Source organism: Etheostoma cragini, chromosome 17 (assembly GCF_013103735.1).
Source record: "Etheostoma cragini isolate CJK2018 chromosome 17, CSU_Ecrag_1.0, whole genome shotgun sequence".
Lineage (NCBI taxonomy): Eukaryota > Metazoa > Chordata > Actinopteri > Perciformes > Percidae > Etheostoma > Etheostoma cragini.
In genome coordinates, this window is record NC_048423.1 from 7814030 (window position 1) to 7832612 (window position 18583).

An 18583-nucleotide genomic window follows, 5' to 3' on the forward strand; every position below is an offset into this window, starting at 1 on the left:
GATTTCAAGCCATACTAGTGGTATGGCTCTAGGGATAGTGGTACATGCCATGGCTCTGGGGAAAGGGAGGTCAGTCAATCCCTTTGATTCAGACTGAAATATCTTGATGACTGTTTGATGGTTTGCTCTGAAAATTTGTACAGATATTTATGGTGCCTTGAGGATGAATCCTAATAACATTGGTGACCCCTGACTTTTCATTTAGCATCATCAGTTGAAAATATAAATGTGTTTGATATTTATTAATTTTATCTTTATTTCTATAGCGACGTATATACTATCATAGCACCAATGCTACATACCACAGCATTTATAGCACTAAGCTAGTTTGCCATGTTCATTTCTAGATGTGCTTTTAAAATACACAAAACTCAACAAGAAAATACATATAAAACGCTACCAATTATACACTACTACTACATATATCCTTGTAGTATTAATATTATGATCAAAGTGATGTTAGCATGTAGCTTGAAGCACCATTTGCCTCACAGATCTGCTAGCATGCCAACATGCTTAATCTTGTTGGGCACCCGAATAGGTCAGTTGGTAGAACAGGCACCCATATATACAGGTTTGCTTGTCGACGCAGCGGGCCGGGGTTCAACGCTGACCTGCGGCCCTATACTAAATGTCATTCCTTTCTCTCTCTCTCCTTTCACTTCTTCAGCTGTCCTGTCATTAAAGGTCTAAAATGCTTTTAAAAAATGTTGTTTAAATTAAAACAGGCTACTAATATGTTTTTAATCAGATTAACTGTGTGCATAGGATCATACTTACTAAGCATTGTTACAAAAACAATTATTTGGATGCACTGCCCTATATAAATTTTGCACTTGGAACTAACATCTGTATTTGGCAGCATATAAAATCTATTTTAAGGGGCGATGTTTGCGCATAGAATTGGACAAGATTAATGAAATTAATCGATTCCAGTACCTTAAATTCAGTAAAGGATTCGTAGTTTAGAAGTATACACATGCTAACTTTTCACCCTGAGAGAAACATAGCTGTTGTCTTGCAAGTCCAAATGCTGCGTCAGGCAGAGAGACAGAAAAAAAGACTACCAAGAAACATATAAGCCACTGTTCCATTGGAGAATAACTCTCCGTCAAATGTCACAGCATGACATTGTGCTAAATTATAGATTGTCACATTTCATCGCTATAAAAACGGGAATCTTACACCAAGGGGAATTATGCCATACCGACACTGACAAGAGTTTTGGCAAATCGACATCTCCCACAGTGGGGAATCAGTCTGCCATGCCTGTTTTACCTGATGGATGGGAACGCTCAGTCTTTCTATTATGCCTCAGCTATTCCAACTAAAAATAACTGGCTTGATTGTAATGTTTTCTTGGTAAATTAGGTAGCAAATTGGAGATATGTTCATTTGTCTTTTGTTACATAGGGTTGAATTAGTGAAATAATTTCCATATTGTGATTTACAAACTCTCAGCAACTGTGGTGCACCTGTGTTTTATCCAAAGGCAATGTCTGATGTTACCCATGGTCTACTGTTGTACAACACATGTTTCTATTCATATTTCACCACTTGGCACAGTCCTGACGGTCTCTTCGAAGTGCCCCTGTCCCATCCTGAGCCAGGGCTCCGTGCCCAAACCAGACAGGCCTGTGGTGAATGATATGAAGGTGCCAGTGTAAACACTGACCCAGCCCAGATTCTCTTAAGAACCCCTCACTTAAACATTTTAACGAGGTGACAGCAATAATTCAAAAGGCCTGTCCAAATGCATGCTGTAGCCTCTGTGCTCCTGGCACTTTGGCAGACCCATAAAGGAGGGTGTGCGTGTGTCAGAGAAACTGATCGTGATTGGAATCCATTTTTCAAAAGCTCAACTCCTGCAAAGAGCCAGGACATGATTTGTGCTCACTTTCATGTTTTTTGATGTCTATTAAGGGCAGGGTTTCTGGTGATGTGGAAAATGTCATTGAAGTCAAAAAGTAATTTCTCTCACTTATTTAAAATCTTTCCTGCCTACAATTCTTTGTTGATTGGGCGCCTCGTAGTATAATAGTAATTGAGTCAATAGTATTGCCTCATCTTCTCTTCCCTTGAATCAATGAGCGAGATATGGTATATTATGCAATTGATTAAGAACGCTTTCTCTAAACTTAGCTCCCATTGGCTCCTTCTCTCCCCCACACTGCCTCAATGTTTATCCTTCCAATCTGCCCTAATTCCCTCTTCCTTCCTCCCCTTTTTGTTTGCCTACCCCTCATCCTCACTATCTCTGTTGCCAACATTCCCTACCATATCTATCCCTTGTCTCCTCCCCTGCCTTTCCTCTTCTGCCTCTCTCTCATGTCTTTTCTCCCTTCTCTTCTTTCCCATTCTCGTCTTACTTCCCTGTCCACTACACCTGTTTTTTTTTTTATTACTCATCACCTCTTCCTCCTCCCTCAATCTCTCAGTCTGTGATAGTCAAGAGTGTGGAGAGGAATGCAGTGAACATGTACGAAGCCCGTAAATTCCTCTTGGGTCTGGAGAGCAACGGGGTTTCGTCCTCCTCGCCCTCTGTGGCACTACACACCGCCACTAACGTTCCGTCCCCGTCCCTCATCTGCCCTGTTGGCCTGGACATCTTGGCCTCAGCGGGCCTGGGACTGAGCAATCTAGGTAATGACACATCTTGTTTAGAAAGCGCTTGTTGTCTTTCTTTTACTTTTTCCATGATGGGGGGTGGGGGAGATAAATTTGTGAGGAAAGATAAGAAGTGACCCTTGAATGATCTTTTTTTTCCTTCAAAGAAATGCATTAAAGATGAAATGTGTTTGTAGAGAAACTAATGCCCTCATGCAGCAATGTCACATCTTGACCAGTCACACGCAGATCAAACCGGATCTCCTCAAAGCCCGTTATCACCTGGTTAACTGAATCACTGATTGCAAATGATTTTAAAATCAGAAACAAAGATCCTCTTAGCATCCACAGAAATCACAGCCAGTCGCTCATGGCACTATCATCTTTATGCACATTTCTATAAGAGTTGTAAGTCTGCAGGACTGACTTTACCATGATGGTATGCATTTCAAGAATTGTGTCCCACATGTCCAAATAACCTTAATATCAATTTAGTTGCGCCAATTTAAATTATAGGATAATGCGTAGGAGTTTTTTTCGTCTGCAGCTCTGTTTTCAACGTGAAGGCAGAGTTCAGCATGAAAGAGGATGTTTTGTTTCCAAGGGGGGGCTTTTAAATTGATTTTAGAACAAGTAGTATCGTCAGATACATATTTAATACCAGTTATCTGCTTTTTGCTTTAATGTGATTTTGGTTTTGGAGGGGTTTAGACTTTGAAAACATGGAAATAAGGACATGGGTAATGACATTAAGAAAAGGAGATTGTGTAATAAGGTGAGAGGAAGTAGCTCATGGACACAAGCACATGCTGCCAATAGATCATCACAGTTTATCTGTTTAAATACAAATCTTTATCCTCAAATGCTAACCATAGCAAATATATATGATATTACCTTGGCATTTCCTTTCCATTAGAGGAGGAATATGACAATTGTTTAATAATGTACATAGTTTGTTTATCATTGTATTTATTTGTTACATTTCTGCAGCCATGACTATTTAGATATACAGCACTATAACTTCTTTTTTAAACCTTAGCACTGATATACTGTATAAGTATATTAATGAAAATACTAAAAATACTAATTTGAATTTAATTAATGTATCTTGTCAAATAGAATTTATGTCATTGTGTACTCACCACATGAGATTGGAAAATTGAATTTAAAAAGTTGGTAACATAAAAAAACAATTTGCTATGAAGTACAGTAGAAACAACCTCTTGCTGTCTCATTTAAACCCAGGGGCCCAGGGGTAAAGCTGTGGACGGCCACATCCTGGGCTTTAGTAATTGCTACATGCTTCTTTTCCTCAGATTACAGACCAGTCTGCCAGAAGAAGCCATGGCCTTATTCCTGGAGCCAAACTAGCCCCTTGTTTAAGCCACAGACCTGCTTCTTTCTGTTTTCATACACTGTGTTTGGGTTAAAACACCAAGCACCACATTGTTGGCGCTCTCAATAACATGGTTTTATCGGGTATAAGGACACACGAGATCTATACTTTTGCATCCATGACCTTGTGGAAATTTAAAAATTCTTCCTGTTGTTTGCTGTCTGGTTGATGACAGTTTGATGGAATTCCAGCTAAATAGCTGGAAAACCAAGATTATTGTTTGAAGGCCGTAGTGTAACGTGTGATTAGCTTAAAAAATGGCTCTGAGCTTTGACAGGACCACCGCTGATCTATTCATCTCCTGTTCACTCCTTCCTTTCTGTTCTCCGTAGGTTTTCTGGGTGCAACGGCGGCCCACTCCCTCACCAACTCTGCTGCACCAAACGCAGTCCTCAACAGCTTAAACTCTTCTATGAGCCCTCTGCAGAACCAAAGCCCCAGCACCCCCACACCCTCCCCCTCCCTTTGGCCCAGTTCACTCACAAGCACCAAAGGTTGGTATATTTGCTTTTTTCTCTAAGATCTCTTTTAATATACGTTTAAATAAAATAATCATCATAATAAAAAATATTATTAATGTTATTTCTGGTTCTTTTGCTTTAAGTTTTATCCTTTTTTTAACTGTCCACTGTAAGTCCATGTTTTTTGTCCATGTGTTTGAATACTTTAAAGTTGAAATACTGAACTCCTAAATAGTATTCTAGTTATTTGAAGTGTTTTCTGCAGGGTCTTAAAAAGTCTAGAATTTCAAGTATGGTGGTAATTAATTTTCCTACTTTTATGCAATGCTACTACCTCTATGGCTCTTTTTTGTCATTGTTAAATTGTAGTTTTTTTCTGTTGCTAGTCCAAATATATTTTTGATGTATTACGAAAAAAATGAAACCAACATGCAACTTATATTGCTGCCAATCAGCTTTTGTGTAATAAGTGAAAGTCGCTTTCGGATTGTACCACGGACATAAAACAGATTTCAGTCTTAAGCTATGAGGAAGTGCAAGTTCAGCGATACTTGAAAAAACTGAATTTTGGACTTAGTTGATAATGTGATTCATAATGGTCTTGAAAAGGACTTAAAAAGTCTTTAATTTGGTAGACTTAGTCAAACTTGCAGAAACTGTATTTTTTGTTGTGTTTTAAATAAATGGGTAGAGGAATATAAAATTGAAATAAACCTACAGGTCTCAAGGATAATTGTACACATACTTTGAAAATTTAAATTTGTAATGCTACATTCTTTACTGCTTATGTTTCTTAGGCTTCTCCTCTCAGCTGATGCTTCTCCCTGCCACCCAGGCCACATTGAGTAGCATCCTGATGTCAAGCGTTCACGGTTACACACAGAATACACCGTCCCCTCCACCTGGTCTCGCCCCTATAGACAAGCAGCCCAATGGGGTTTCTGACTGCACCAAGGGCCCTTGCACTCTTAATGGACATGTCAAGGTTGGCCAATTTGTAAACTGTACATGTTGCATTAATTAGCATTCACTTTGACTTTTTTGTTGAGTAAATTAAGTAAAAATATTTGTTTTGCCTGTGTTATGTCCGTGTGTGCATGCATCTATAGCATCCTGGTTCAGTCTATGGGAGGATAGCAACTGCATCACTTGCAGAAACTGTTTTGAGTCCAGCTCCATGTGACTCAGTTCAGGAGGCCAGTGGACACAATCCATCAGAACCGCGTTCCAACAAGTCCAGCCAAGATGAAGGTATTCCTCTTAAGTAAAGGAACTCAACCAGCCTACCACTATTTGTACTGTAGCATTTTTAAGTTGCAGTATTACAGTATTTGTTATTTTATAATAAAAAAGTAACTTAATTTGTACCCAATCTTTTTTTTAAAAAAGCATCTGTTTGAGTGTATTCACAGATAATATTTATCCCTAAAGAATGCAGAGGCTTGTGAAAGCACATGCATCTCCTAGCTTATCTGCCAATCACCTCCCTTCCAAAACATCAATCCTATCCTGTTAATATGCAAGCACAACCCCCACATGGCTATCATCTTTGTCAAACTAACATTAACTCAAATTATTTCTACTTTAAGATTAATTTTTTTACTCAACCATTTTCTTTGACCACATACTTTTAAAGGGATATTATAATCAAGGTTTGTTGTAAAATACTTTCAACTCGGTGCATTTTAAAAGTCTACCCATAGCAAGAGTATTGCCCTCTTGTGGGTCACTTATGATAAGACACTTAAAATAGGACAGACAAGGCTTTTGACTCTTCTGGACCTTGCCGACTTAACATAAATGTCAAATTTAAGCTTTCCCACTTGACATTTATGTAACACTTAAACCCACTTTCAGAAGTATGTCTTGAATGAACTTATTTCTATTCCCCTCTACTGTCCTTCTAACCTCATACTCCCTCAGACTATGTTTATTGAGTTGGAACTGAGACATATTAACTGCTGGTCTCCTAGCGGTTCAGAAAGGCCCTCATTTCCTCCGTGTCTTACACTCGCGGTTTTCCCCTCAAACTTTCACTCTCACGCGTCTCGTTTTTCCCCGCTGTTTTCTGAGCTGGTCTTCCCCCTATGCGGTGCACCCCGGTAAGGTTTCCTCTCCCTCCCTTACCACCTCCCGTGTTGCAGAATGTGTTTGGACTGGCTCGCCCAGTCCGACTCGACTCTACTCTGTGGAATGAGGGAGTGCAGGGGAATTGTTCAAACATTAAACCCAAGAGAACTTAATTAGATTGACTGACATTATATTATTTTACACTATTCAGCACACACACACATACACGCACACACACACACACACACACACACACACACACACACACACACAATCAATCTGTTACACAGAACAGGTTCTTGTTGGACAGAAAGTAGAGTAGCGGGGGCAAAACCACTACAATTACAGCTGCTGTGTGTTTAATTAATCCAGGATCCAACAGAGACTTGTCACAGTTAAACGCATGCACACATACTTATGCACACCAAGCCGCACAACCCTTCACACTAAGTGACTAGTCACTGCTGAAAACATGGTAGAGATTGAAAAATTAGATCAAACATGAAGTATTTCAGTTATGGTTGTCATATTACTGCCTATTTTCTGGTATATAAAAAATGTTTGTGTTTGGTTCCTTCAGGCTCTGACACATTTGTGGAAGTGGGCATGCCCAGAAGCCCCTCTCACTCGGCTAATGGGAGTGAGCTGAAACAGATGCTGGCTTCATGTAAGACGTCATCAGGGAAGAGACAGGCTGTGGAGCTACTGCAGGGCACCAAGAACTCCCATCTACAGTATGTTTAAAGCGATAGATAATTTACAACTTGTATTGTCAAGGTTTGGCATCTCTCCTGAAGCTTTTTAGAGCTCGTTCTGTTACAGAGACGCAACCCTACCCCACCCCCAAGCATACAGATTTCAATTTTTTACATCTGAAAAAACTAGATGATAATATAGAAAGTGACAGAGATGGTTATTTTGTCCCATATGCAGATTTAAAAGCGTAAGTCTCTAACCCTCGACATTACGGTTGTTAGAATAATTACCTGTATCTTATAAATTGAAGCGAGTATGCAGTCAAACCTGATGAACCGGGTACATTAACAGCCTTAGTGATACTGTGAGGAGATGATGAGATGAAGAACTACATTTTCTTAACTCGCGGTATAATCCTGTTTTATCCCAACAGCTCTGACTGTCTTCTCTCGGACACTGAGTCCAGCTCATCTGACAGCCCCGTGGCCGATAAACGGGCACCCGGTAGTGAGCGGGCAGCTGAAAGGGAGAGAATCAGACTGGTACCACAGACCTCCTTCGCCAACATACAGGTGCAAGCACGCCCGTACACACACACACACACACACAGAAAAATACATACTTTTCGGGGTAATATAAAGTTATATGGAATAAAACAGTCTGTTGTCATTTCAGGAATTTGACTATGAACAGAAAAAGCTGTTGGCAACCAAAGGTAAGTTGGGTCTGGTCAAATACTACAATGTCATTAGTAGTGCCTGGATGTGCCTTGCCTGAACTTAGATTGCCACATAATTTAAAGGTCACAACTGCCATCACTAGCTATGTGGTCCTTGAAAAAGTATCTCAATTGCCCCCTTGTAAACGTTTATCCCTATGGACAGAAATTTTAGCAATAGCCAAAATATGTAATTCATAACTCCTAACTGCAGTCTTTTTATGTAAAAGTGTGTATAAAATGCTGAACATGTAAAATATACAATTTTTATGTTGCTTTAGTGCTTAAACAAGTAGATACATTGTAACCTGTGTGTAATATATCAACTTTAAAACTAGGTGAAACATGGAAAACATTCAAGTATAGGAGGCATATGAAGCATACTTTAAAAAATGCCATTTGTGGTAGATTTGTAATGTTTACAAGAAATGTTATTTTGCGTTATCTCTGTATAGGTGCATGTGTGCATCACTGCATGTCTGTATTCAACAGCTATGTTAAAGAAGCCTGTGGTGACTGAGGTGCGGACCCCTACCAACACCTGGAGTGGTCTGGGCTTCTCAAAGTCCATGCCAGCTGAAACCATCAAGGAGCTGCGGAGAGCCAATCATGTTTCATACAAACCCAGCATGAGTACCACTTACGAGGTTAGATATACAGATCGTCAGTGTTTGCCATTCTCGTCATGTATGATGATAAACCTTTTTAGCTGTCGAACAAAGTGAAGACTGCATTTGTCTTACTACATACTATGTAGGTAGATGTTTTGTAGCTTATTTTGAGAGACTGTGTAGTCACTCAGCCCTCCTTATTCAATGTCTTTTCTGTGTATTCTCTTTCAGGATTCCCCGCTGTCCTTGTCTCGATCCGGCAGCCGAGAAGGCATCGGGAATGGCAGTGACTGTGACAACTGGCGAGATAGAAACGGCACCGGTAACGGCCTGCCGAGTCACGCCGAGTTCCCCTCAGCTGTCGGCAGCCCAAAGAGGAAGCAGAACAAATCTGGTGGGTTAAGTATTTTTGTTGTACAAGGACAAACCAAGTACTGATGAAGAGATGTTCCTCTGCAAAGAGTAACAGAAAATGTTATTACTTTTTTGGCTTTGATGGTAAAATAATTTCTTAGAAGGACTTAATAGATCCAGGTGAACATGTCACATTTTTCAATGCATTTTGTGTTTCATAGGTTTAAAAAAAAAACACTATGAATATTAAACACAAAAAACAACAGAATAAGTATACACTCAGGAAAACACCATACCCTCAAAAGTGAACTTTTCAGTGTCAAGGTCAGAGATGGCACTTCAGCTAACGTTCCCTGGATCTGCCTCTATTACCATTCTAGTTCAACAAGAGCTGTACTGGTCTAATCAATCTAAATTTGAAGCACATTCGATATTGTTTTCTCACTTTAATACACGTTTAAATTTGTTGACAAATTAAAAATGGTGCTAAATATTGTTGTCACTGAGATATGAATAAACAATTGCAGCTTTTTTGCTTACTTCAAGATTTTCATTGTTTGTTTTTTTTCTTCAATTTTTGCTTCAATCTACTGATGGACAGCTGCAGAGCATTACCTCAGCAGCAGCAACTACATGGACTGCATCTCCTCGATTACTGGCAGCAACGGCTGCAGTCTGAACTCGTCTCTTAAAGGCTCAGACCTGCCTGAGCTGTTCAGCAAGCTGGGTTTGGGGAAGTACACAGACGTCTTCCAGCAACAAGAGGTAGTGTAAAATGTGAACCCACTTCCTATAGTGTTCATAATTTTAACAATGGGATATTCGAGCTGATGCAGGCACTGACGTTTTCCAAAAGAAATTCCGGCTGGGCTCTCGGTCCCCCACTTTGGTCCAGACTGAAACACAACAACTACTGAAGGAATTTCTTTAAAATGTTGCACATACATTTGTTGTACCCAGAAGATAAATCCTATGACTTTGATTGCTATTAAATTTGCTACAGACATTGAAGGACCCTAGATTTAATGCCAAAGACTTTGGTGATCCCTTAAATTCTCATACAGCACAATCATAAAGTGAATATTTTAATTTGTCCAACACTTGAGTTTGTGACCAAATACCTGCAAAACTAGCAAATGTTAGCATGCTAACACGCTAAACTAATATGGTTAACCAGGTCCATTATACCTGCTAAACATTCAGCATGATAGCTGATGAACGCCATGTTGGGCGCTAAAGGTATTGCTGTCCACTGCTCCTTATACCTAGGATGGGTTAAATGCAGGAATAGAATGTCACTACACTGAAATGCCATCTTCCTCCTCCTTCTCTTTGTCTACAGCTGTGTGTATGTGATGATTAGGAATAAAGTTTGATCCTTTTTGATTAGCATTAGCTTAAAGTGTTGCAGCTAGCATGGCTAAACTAAAGCTTTGAGCTGCAAATGGAAAGATGTCTCTGGCTTCAGTGCATTGCCGTCTTGAACTCTTCAACTTCCTCAATGCAGTAAGTTGCATTAAAGTGTCTATTTAAAGTGTCTATAAAATCAGTTCCCATATCGTATATGTAACAAGACAAAAATAGGGAAACAATAAGATAGGTGTAAGGGAAGCTTGTGTGCTTCCATGCTGTTCAAACATATGGGTTTGAGGATGGCCTATATTTATGTTCTTGGAAACATTGTTAGTGCAAAAGCTTTTTGGTTTACTTAGAAGTTGCTGAATTGTTGTACTATTAGTGTTAAATCCAACTGTTGCTGCTTTCAGATTGACCTCCAGACATTCTTGACTCTAACAGACCAGGACCTGAAGGAACTAGGTATCACCACCTTTGGAGCCCGCAGGAAAATGCTGCTTGCCATATCAGGTACAAATAAAAGAGCATGTGTTTATTACATTTTCTCCTTCATGTCGCCCCTCCTGGCAAAAACCAAAATTAACAACAAAAAAACATTAAATAAGGTAAGACCCATGGCTAACGCTGACACAAGTTGGTCTTTTTCAGTGCTGATAATCACTGATACCAGCTGGAGCCATTATCCTGCCAGCTTCTGTTGATGGCAGTTCACACAAATTGGCTCATGTGTTTCATTAATGTGGAGCTTGGCTGTGCTTAAGGCAAAAAAGTGTACTCCTCCTCACAGAGGTCATTAACACTGCCAACCACTAAATTTGAAAACTAAAGGTCCTTATTATTCACAAACTACCAGAAAAGTACAATAGAGATGTTGTAACTAGTTTATCTTGTAAAGATTCAAGAAAACATGTTGCAGTAATTTGCACCAGCAGGAGTAAATGGGATTAAGGCACATTCTTCTCAGATGAGTATGTCGGTATTTCTCCAGTTGTTCCAGCTGCCTCCCTAAAGCTGATGTAGCACTGGATCTGATGTGAATGTTTTGTGTGTCACACTTCATTACTGAAGTCATATTTTGAACATTGTAATAGCTGGAGTTGTTGGGCTGTATAAGTTAATCATGCTCATGTTGGGATCACAAGCTTCCTGTCATGGATATTCAGTTCAGAATCCTCAGACCAGAGCCAGGTTTTACAGTAAGAGCAACAAGAAGAAATGTTAGAGGCCAGCACTGTGATTATTAGGGAAGCAGAGGGATCCAAGGCCAGAATTGGTTTTGCTGCCTGATGTCTAAGCCAAGTGTAGGTCAACTTTCATCTCCACTGACGGACTCTAGGGCTCCAAACCAGGAACGTGCAGGTCTCTGTCTGTCTTTGTCTGTCTGTGTTTTTGCCTTTCATTATAAAGAGATACAATGCCACTCAAGGAAATCCAGGTTTTAACTTCCTGCCGGTCTGCCAGTATAAAGAGCTGTTGGAGCTCACTGCCTGTCTCCAGTAATCAAACTGAAGGTTTATGTTGGCAGCAAGCGAACTCGGCTGTCATATAATAACTTAGAGATGACGTGACATTTTTATTTGATTTCTTCCAAGCTGCTGTGTAAAATCCAGATGAACATAAAGACTTCCACTTTATTTGTGTTGAGGTTTTGCACAACGGTAGATTTATAAGGACTATGTGTAACTGCTCCTCAGCTCTCTGCACGCTATATTGAGACTAGACTATCTTTCCAATCTGAGTTTTCTCTCACATGACTATTTTGCTATTTTCCGTGTGGACCATAGCGCCGCCCATGACGATTGTGATTGGTTTAAAGAAATTTAAACCAGAGCACTTTTTTCTCCCATCCCAGAATGGTGTGTGGACTAGCCAGACCCTCATCCGCTCCGCATCGTGTAGATGATCTGGCAAACCGAGACTAACATACTCTTTGGTTTTGTTTATTCCTTTACCTTGATTTAATACAGCTCCTTCCGCACCACTAGGAAAAGTTGAAAAACCATGTTTGTGTCACATTTGCTACTGCTGATTTGTGGTGCTCTTTGTTTTCTTCTTTTTTTATTATACAGAATTAAATAAGAACCGGAGGAAGCTATTTGAGCCACCTATCAGGTCCTCCTTCCTGGAAGGGGGAGCGAGCGGCCGCCTCTCCCGCCAGTTTCATGCAGACATGGCCAGCGTCAGCGGGCGTTGGTAGGCGCCTCCAGACCTCCAGGCCATCCCAGAACCGTCCATGATGGAGACCAGCCTCCAGTGTCTTTCTGGGCCTCAGCAGCCCAGGTTTCACTGGTTGTTTACCCTCTTTCAGCTTCAGCTGACTTAAGACTGTTCAAAGTCTTGTTGTTGCCATATAGTATATATATATATTATAAAAGCCATAGTTTTACCTGAAGTGCCAAGAAGAAAAAAGGGATTTCTCAGATGCATGATGTTCAGTGTTCACTCTTTTTAGAGCTCTTAAGTCTACCTGGAGCATTTATATATGAAGGTTTGCTGTTATGGTTCTGATGAAGGGTACTGTCCAGTAGTTCTGTCCACTTTTCGTTCAAGGGAACCGGCAGAATGATTAGTACAATCATTTTACACATTGATACTACTTGCAATTGTATAATGCTGTTGTATCAGTGACATGCACTTTAATAATACTAGACTTTTGTCTGTGAGAGCCTAATTTCTTAAATTGAAATAATAACTATGCATTTCTTTATTGACCTAAAAGCACAGATGCATTTTGTACCAAACCAAATGTAAGCACTTAACAGTGAGTATGGGGGCGCCACCAAATGAAGTGCAAAATATGTCAGCACGCCTAAGTGTTGACATAATTAACTTTAACACATATACCAAAGGAAAGTATCATTGTGGCCTTTGACCTTTGGCTGCTTTAAGTGTTTTGATTGGTGGACATTCTTCCGAGGTCATTGTTTGTGTCCAACCACAGTCTGTCTGTGTATTTCTAGACAAAAAAAATCTAATATTTTGTACTCATTATGCATTATGATTTTAGTTTTTATTACCATTTTAGGGGAATGGGTGGGATGTTTAACGGTTATCAGTTTACATTTGTATTTTTATACATTCTTGAATGAGTTTCTATGGTTTTGTAATTAGATTATTAGTATCTTTTACTTTTAGCCGTAATATGGCTGTGCCATTAGACAGCAGCAGAGACATGAGGCAGTTAGGCTAAGCTTTAAAGGCCTCTCTCTGATTGTGTCAACAGGCATCTTTCTGTGGTTTTCCTTCTCTGTTTGTTTATAAGTACACGGTCTTTTGTCTCATCTGTTATTTGTCAGTGTTGCCCTCCCAGTGGCCCCTTCTGTGTGCCGAAAATTTCACAAAGGATTTCTCCGTTTATCCAGAACATGAGTGGCTATGCTAGAACTGTTTCTATGCTAGAACTGTGTTTTCTTCTTCATTATCATTGGCTGTTCCATTTAGAGCAAGGCTATGCCTTTTGTAGCAAAAAGTGCCAATGTACATAACTAGTTTTTTCAGTGAGACATTTCGTTAAGAACAATAATATTTTGGTCTGACCTTACTCTCCGGAAAGGAGGTGCATCAAACAATGAACCAGTATATTCACAGCCAAGATAGTTTCGTATGAGAGACAAATAAGGAACCAAAGTCATCAGAAGGGCAGTGAGATTTAAAAAACAAAAAACAGATTTGTATTGAAACCAAATACAAATCTGGAATTTTCTAGTATCAGTCGTGCAATCTTATATCCAGGAAACCTGGTTAAGCAGGGTTTAATGAAGTAGCGGGATTATGCATGCAGCAACAGAGTTTATCATTGAAGCTTGTGTTTGTTCTGGGCTCCTGTATTAAGTTCAGTCATGTGTTTTTGAAAAGGAAAACATCCTTCATTCAACAGTTCGTTAACTTTGGATAACTCAAGTGTTATTTTGTGTAATGTTCTTAAGATTTAGTCGACAGTACAAACCAATCCATCTTTCAAGGTCCTGAGCACTTTATATCCAGTGCAATTAAGTGCCTCTTTGTAAAAATATAATTTTGGGAAATTGTGTTTATATTTGCAGTACAAGGAGTATAAAAACTTAGACTGAATAATTTCTTATCTTGGATTAAATGAGAGCACAGTGTTTAAATAATCTATTAGGTATGTTCAGGATGCTTCTGAGAAATTGTCACTGTCGAGTGCATGAACATTTATCGTGCTGAATTTATCTATGACAGAAACACAGCCGTCCTCACATAATCTCAAACATGGAGAAGTCGATGATTTGTCACCTCATCAGTTTACAGTGATTCCCTTTAAGGTGATTAGTTGTTTATCATGTTCACTTTTAACCACTTTGCAACGTCCCTTGCATTGGATTTGAGCCATTCTCAATGTGGTTGTCAAGTAATTAACACTATACTAAATAATATTCTGACACGGTTGCAAACGCCAACCAGGTAATGGTCTTTTTTCCCCCATGGAAGTCTTCAGAAAAGAAATGAAGAGGGAGAAAAGCTAATCTAGAAAGGGATTCTTAATCCTGCAATGAAACCCATCATGGTAGGCCTACTTCATTGAAACTGTTGAGCACTGATTCTCCCAGTGCTGTGACTCATGTTCCTACCTTGCAGACATTTGTTTTCATCCTTCACCTTGTTCGGATGCGTTTGCTCGGAGGGCAGTAGAGGTTCTTGTCAAGTGAATGTTGTTTGAAAAAATATTGATGCAAGTTATTGCAGATTTATTACGGAATAGTGAAGGGACTCAAGTCAAAAAGTTTACTGCCAGCTTGTCTAGTCTTTGCCCTGATGGAAAAGGTTCACAATTATGTCTTTGATTTTTTGTATTATCATATTGTTGTTCCCAAAGGGATTTATTTGAAGGAGTCTTTGTACTGCAATCAAATGGTACATTTATAATAAATGTAAACCACTAAGGAAAGTATGTAATACATAACTTTTGTACAACTTTTTCATCTTTATGCAACCAGTGTTTTTTTGTGAGAAAGGTACAATTATGCATACAACAATTTGTGTAAGAACATTGCAATGTGGCCAAAGCTCTATTCCCTGTGGCATCTGTTGATGCTGTTTTTCTAACTGTATCGTAGTACAGATATAAACCGGACGTTTTTTTGGAGAAACTATCAAGCAGGCAAAAACTAAAATGTTAGTTCAAACATTCAAATATTAGGTAATAAATGTATGCAAACAAAGTCATTTTTTGGTTTTATTTCCTGCATATCATACAGAAATGAAGACTGACACTCGAGACTGACAAAACATTGGTGTCTATCATTGTCCTAAGTGTCTTTTCCACAGTCTCAACACGGAAGGAAGATGATGACAATTCTAAGCTTTCAGGTAATCCAGGTTTAGATACTGTAACCTTGATACTTTCAAAATGTTCACATAAAGCAGATAAGCAGCTCACAAAAAGTGTTTAAATGGCTGCACAAATACACTGAAGCCCCTGCTGCATCCAGTTTTTATTATGCTGTGTTATGTAATCAGTACATTCTAAATACATATGCCAAAAAAACACTGACATATTATTTAGCCATAAAGAATTATGCTCATAATTATTTAGTCCCATCCTACATTCCATTTATTTTCTTTGTTTGAAAGTCTCACAGATAAATGTAATGAAAACCACATGTATTCTCTGCAGGTTAAGAAACAGCCCAATCCCATGCCATGTGATTACACGGCATGACTACATGAGGCCTAATCTGCATAGCCAGGATCTGCTTAATCTGACAGAATGAATCTGATGCAACTGATGGAGATCCTGGCAGAGTCAATATACAACCCACTGTAATGCACAAGAACAAATTACTTTTAAGCTTAGTCTCAAGTCTTGGGCTCTGAAATTACTGTCAATCTGTCCTGTCAACCAGGCCAGATGAGAATGAGACCATCAACTGTAGAGAATGGACAACACTTGGCTTGAAGCATTGTTTTTCTGCTGAATTCTTTTCTCAGGCTTATTGAAAACCTCAAGAGGGCAGTGTTGCCACTCAAAATGACTCACTTCTCTAAAAAAACATGGACAGTGGTTACTCAGCAACAGATTATTACATGTTTGGAAATTATTAAATAACATAATTAACTGGTGGTTTTATTTTCCGTTTAATTTATGATCATTAAGAAGTGCTCCAAACTTCGACAGGCCTATCTGTTTAGAGCAGCAAATTAATGTTCAGATGGCAAATAGAAATGGCGAGGGAAAACCTCTTATTCAACGCAAATGAGCCCTTAAAAGAAACAGGTGGTGCCACTGAACTATGTTCTGTGGCAGCTTGTGACTCACTCGCTCTCTCATCCTCTGTCATTATTTTCCACAAAGAAAACAGAACCCCTCATGTTAACACCACAACACTGAATAGGATGTAAATACTGGTATGTTATCCTGAGGTGCTTGGTGGTGATGTGTAGGAAGGATGTTTAGAAAACATTTAATACAGTGGCCAATTTTTCATATGAATAGATCAGAGATGTGATGAAATCTCTTGTTTTTTTATCCCTTGCTGGGAAAATTGTTTCATCTTTAAGTAGGTCTATAGCTTCCACAGGAACAAATGCACTCACTCGTTACCCCATAAACAATCCCACAAGCTTCAAGCGTTATGTCTCTAGAGAAAAGCTCTTGGAAACCCAAATTTTAATGTCTCTACTTTATGTGTAAGGCGCAGCTGACAATCATTTTCAGTGCCCAGCATGACTGATTTAAATTTTATGTTCTATCATGAGAGATGGGCAAAGTGAATTACAACTAAATTGCAGAGAGAAGAAGCTATCGGCTGAACAACCATGCATGTGCTTTGCATCCTGGCGGCCTCCCCACTTGCAGCTTGCCTTTGTAAGGAAGGTGTAAAAGAGAAGAGCTGTCACTTGGTTGCCATCTCACCATACCTGGCTCTTATCCAGTGGACAATATGCTCACAGTGTCTAAGTCTGGCTCTTTGTGTCTGTCTACCGTTTTTTTTTCTGTCCATGCGAAATTACATAAATCTCAATAAAAAATGGTTTGCATATCTGCAATTCTTAGTGCATTTAGTGATATTTCAGTATGAGATTGTGCAGTAATGCAATTTTATAGGCCTAAATTTTCTTATCAAGGATAACCCAGGCCATTGGTTTTACTATTTGGGTTATAGCTTTCCTTAAATGGTGGGACACCCCTATATGAAGCTTAGTACAATTGGGAATCCTACTTTAAATAACCTTATTCTCTCTTTTTTTATGCTTTCACTTTTCACACCTCCAACTCAACCAGCTGGCTGAGGGTTTTTTGGTCTATTCATCTCTACTAGAGGCACCAGATAAAGCCCTGCTCACTGGCAGCAGAAAACAAATATGGTCTAAGTTTAACTTCAGCCTATGAATTGTGATAGTTCCGCATACAATTATTTCATGAACATAAAGTCTATGGTCATGACATAAATCATCCTCGGATGCTGCTGTTATTTATCATTCTCATACAATTTAAGGTCTGTGGCTGATATAATAGTTTTAAAATGGTTAAAAGCACTTGGAGAACAGCTTTGTGCCCATTTTGATTATCACCAGTGTTTACTGTTTGGGAAATGTGAACTAGAGCATTATGCCTAATTGTAAAATGGTGTTATTTTCTGGTTTTGCATCTGTCCAAACTAATGTAGCTGTTGCCCGACAATATCCTTCCTCCTAAAAAGGCCACAGTTGCTGTCAGAATGTCTAAACTTAATCTCTTTGAGCTGCTGTCAGCTGTCATTTCAGTATCTGACAGGCTTGACCAACCTCCACCTCCAGATTTTATGAGAGCCAGACTCAGACAGTGTCACAGCTTTGAGTCCGTCCATAAGATCCCCAGGTATCCCCCGCCAGGTCATATCCATCTAAATCTGTCTACACTCCTCTGGCCTATTCACTTTGTTTCCAAGAGAGATATGTGATACAGTGAGAGTCAGAAGCTGCTAAGCTTAGCATTAGACTTGCAACAGAGGGACAGAGCTAGTCTTGCTCTGTCCAAAGGTAACAAAACCCACGTATCAGCACCTTTAAAGTTCACTAATTAACATATATAAAATTTAAAAGTATTCCTTTAAGCTTTTCATATGTTTTGCATCCTCTATTATTTAAATTGATATGGTTAACAATATGCTTTTAATTAGTCTCTCCTGATTAAAAGTGTAGGCTAGGCTTGTTTCATGCTGTCTAACAGTTAATGTCATTGTTTATTAGATTGTACTGTAACAAAAGTTCTTGAAATGCTGAGATAAACTGGTTTATTATTGGAGACATACATGGCCTTTATCAATCAAACTGCAGCTATACGCTCAGGCCAGAGCTCACACTGCAAATCAAT

General features: G+C 39.2%; 1 protein-coding gene across 2 annotated transcripts in view; it reads left to right on the forward strand.

The window, feature by feature from the left end:
- Window positions 1-14945, forward strand: part of LOC117960871 (protein bicaudal C homolog 1-like) — a 60654-nt gene extending 45709 nt beyond the window's left edge. The window contains exons 10-21 of one of the 2 annotated variants that reach the window (XM_034899138.1): window positions 2439-2643; window positions 4336-4497; window positions 5262-5449; window positions 5574-5715; window positions 7115-7268; window positions 7664-7802; window positions 7906-7945; window positions 8441-8595; window positions 8791-8953; window positions 9521-9678; window positions 10680-10779; window positions 12339-14945. In XM_034899138.1, coding sequence (XP_034755029.1) covers window positions 2439-2643; window positions 4336-4497; window positions 5262-5449; window positions 5574-5715; window positions 7115-7268; window positions 7664-7802; window positions 7906-7945; window positions 8441-8595; window positions 8791-8953; window positions 9521-9678; window positions 10680-10779; window positions 12339-12466 — 1734 coding nt within the window. In that variant the 3' untranslated portion in view covers window positions 12467-14945. Of the gene's footprint in view, window positions 1-2438; window positions 2644-4335; window positions 4498-5261; window positions 5450-5573; window positions 5716-7114; window positions 7269-7663; window positions 7803-7905; window positions 7946-8440; window positions 8596-8790; window positions 8954-9514; window positions 9679-10679; window positions 10780-12338 lie in introns of both variants that reach the window. The other variant, XM_034899137.1, reaches the window with a different exon arrangement.
- Window positions 14946-18583: the final 3638 nt, after the last annotated feature.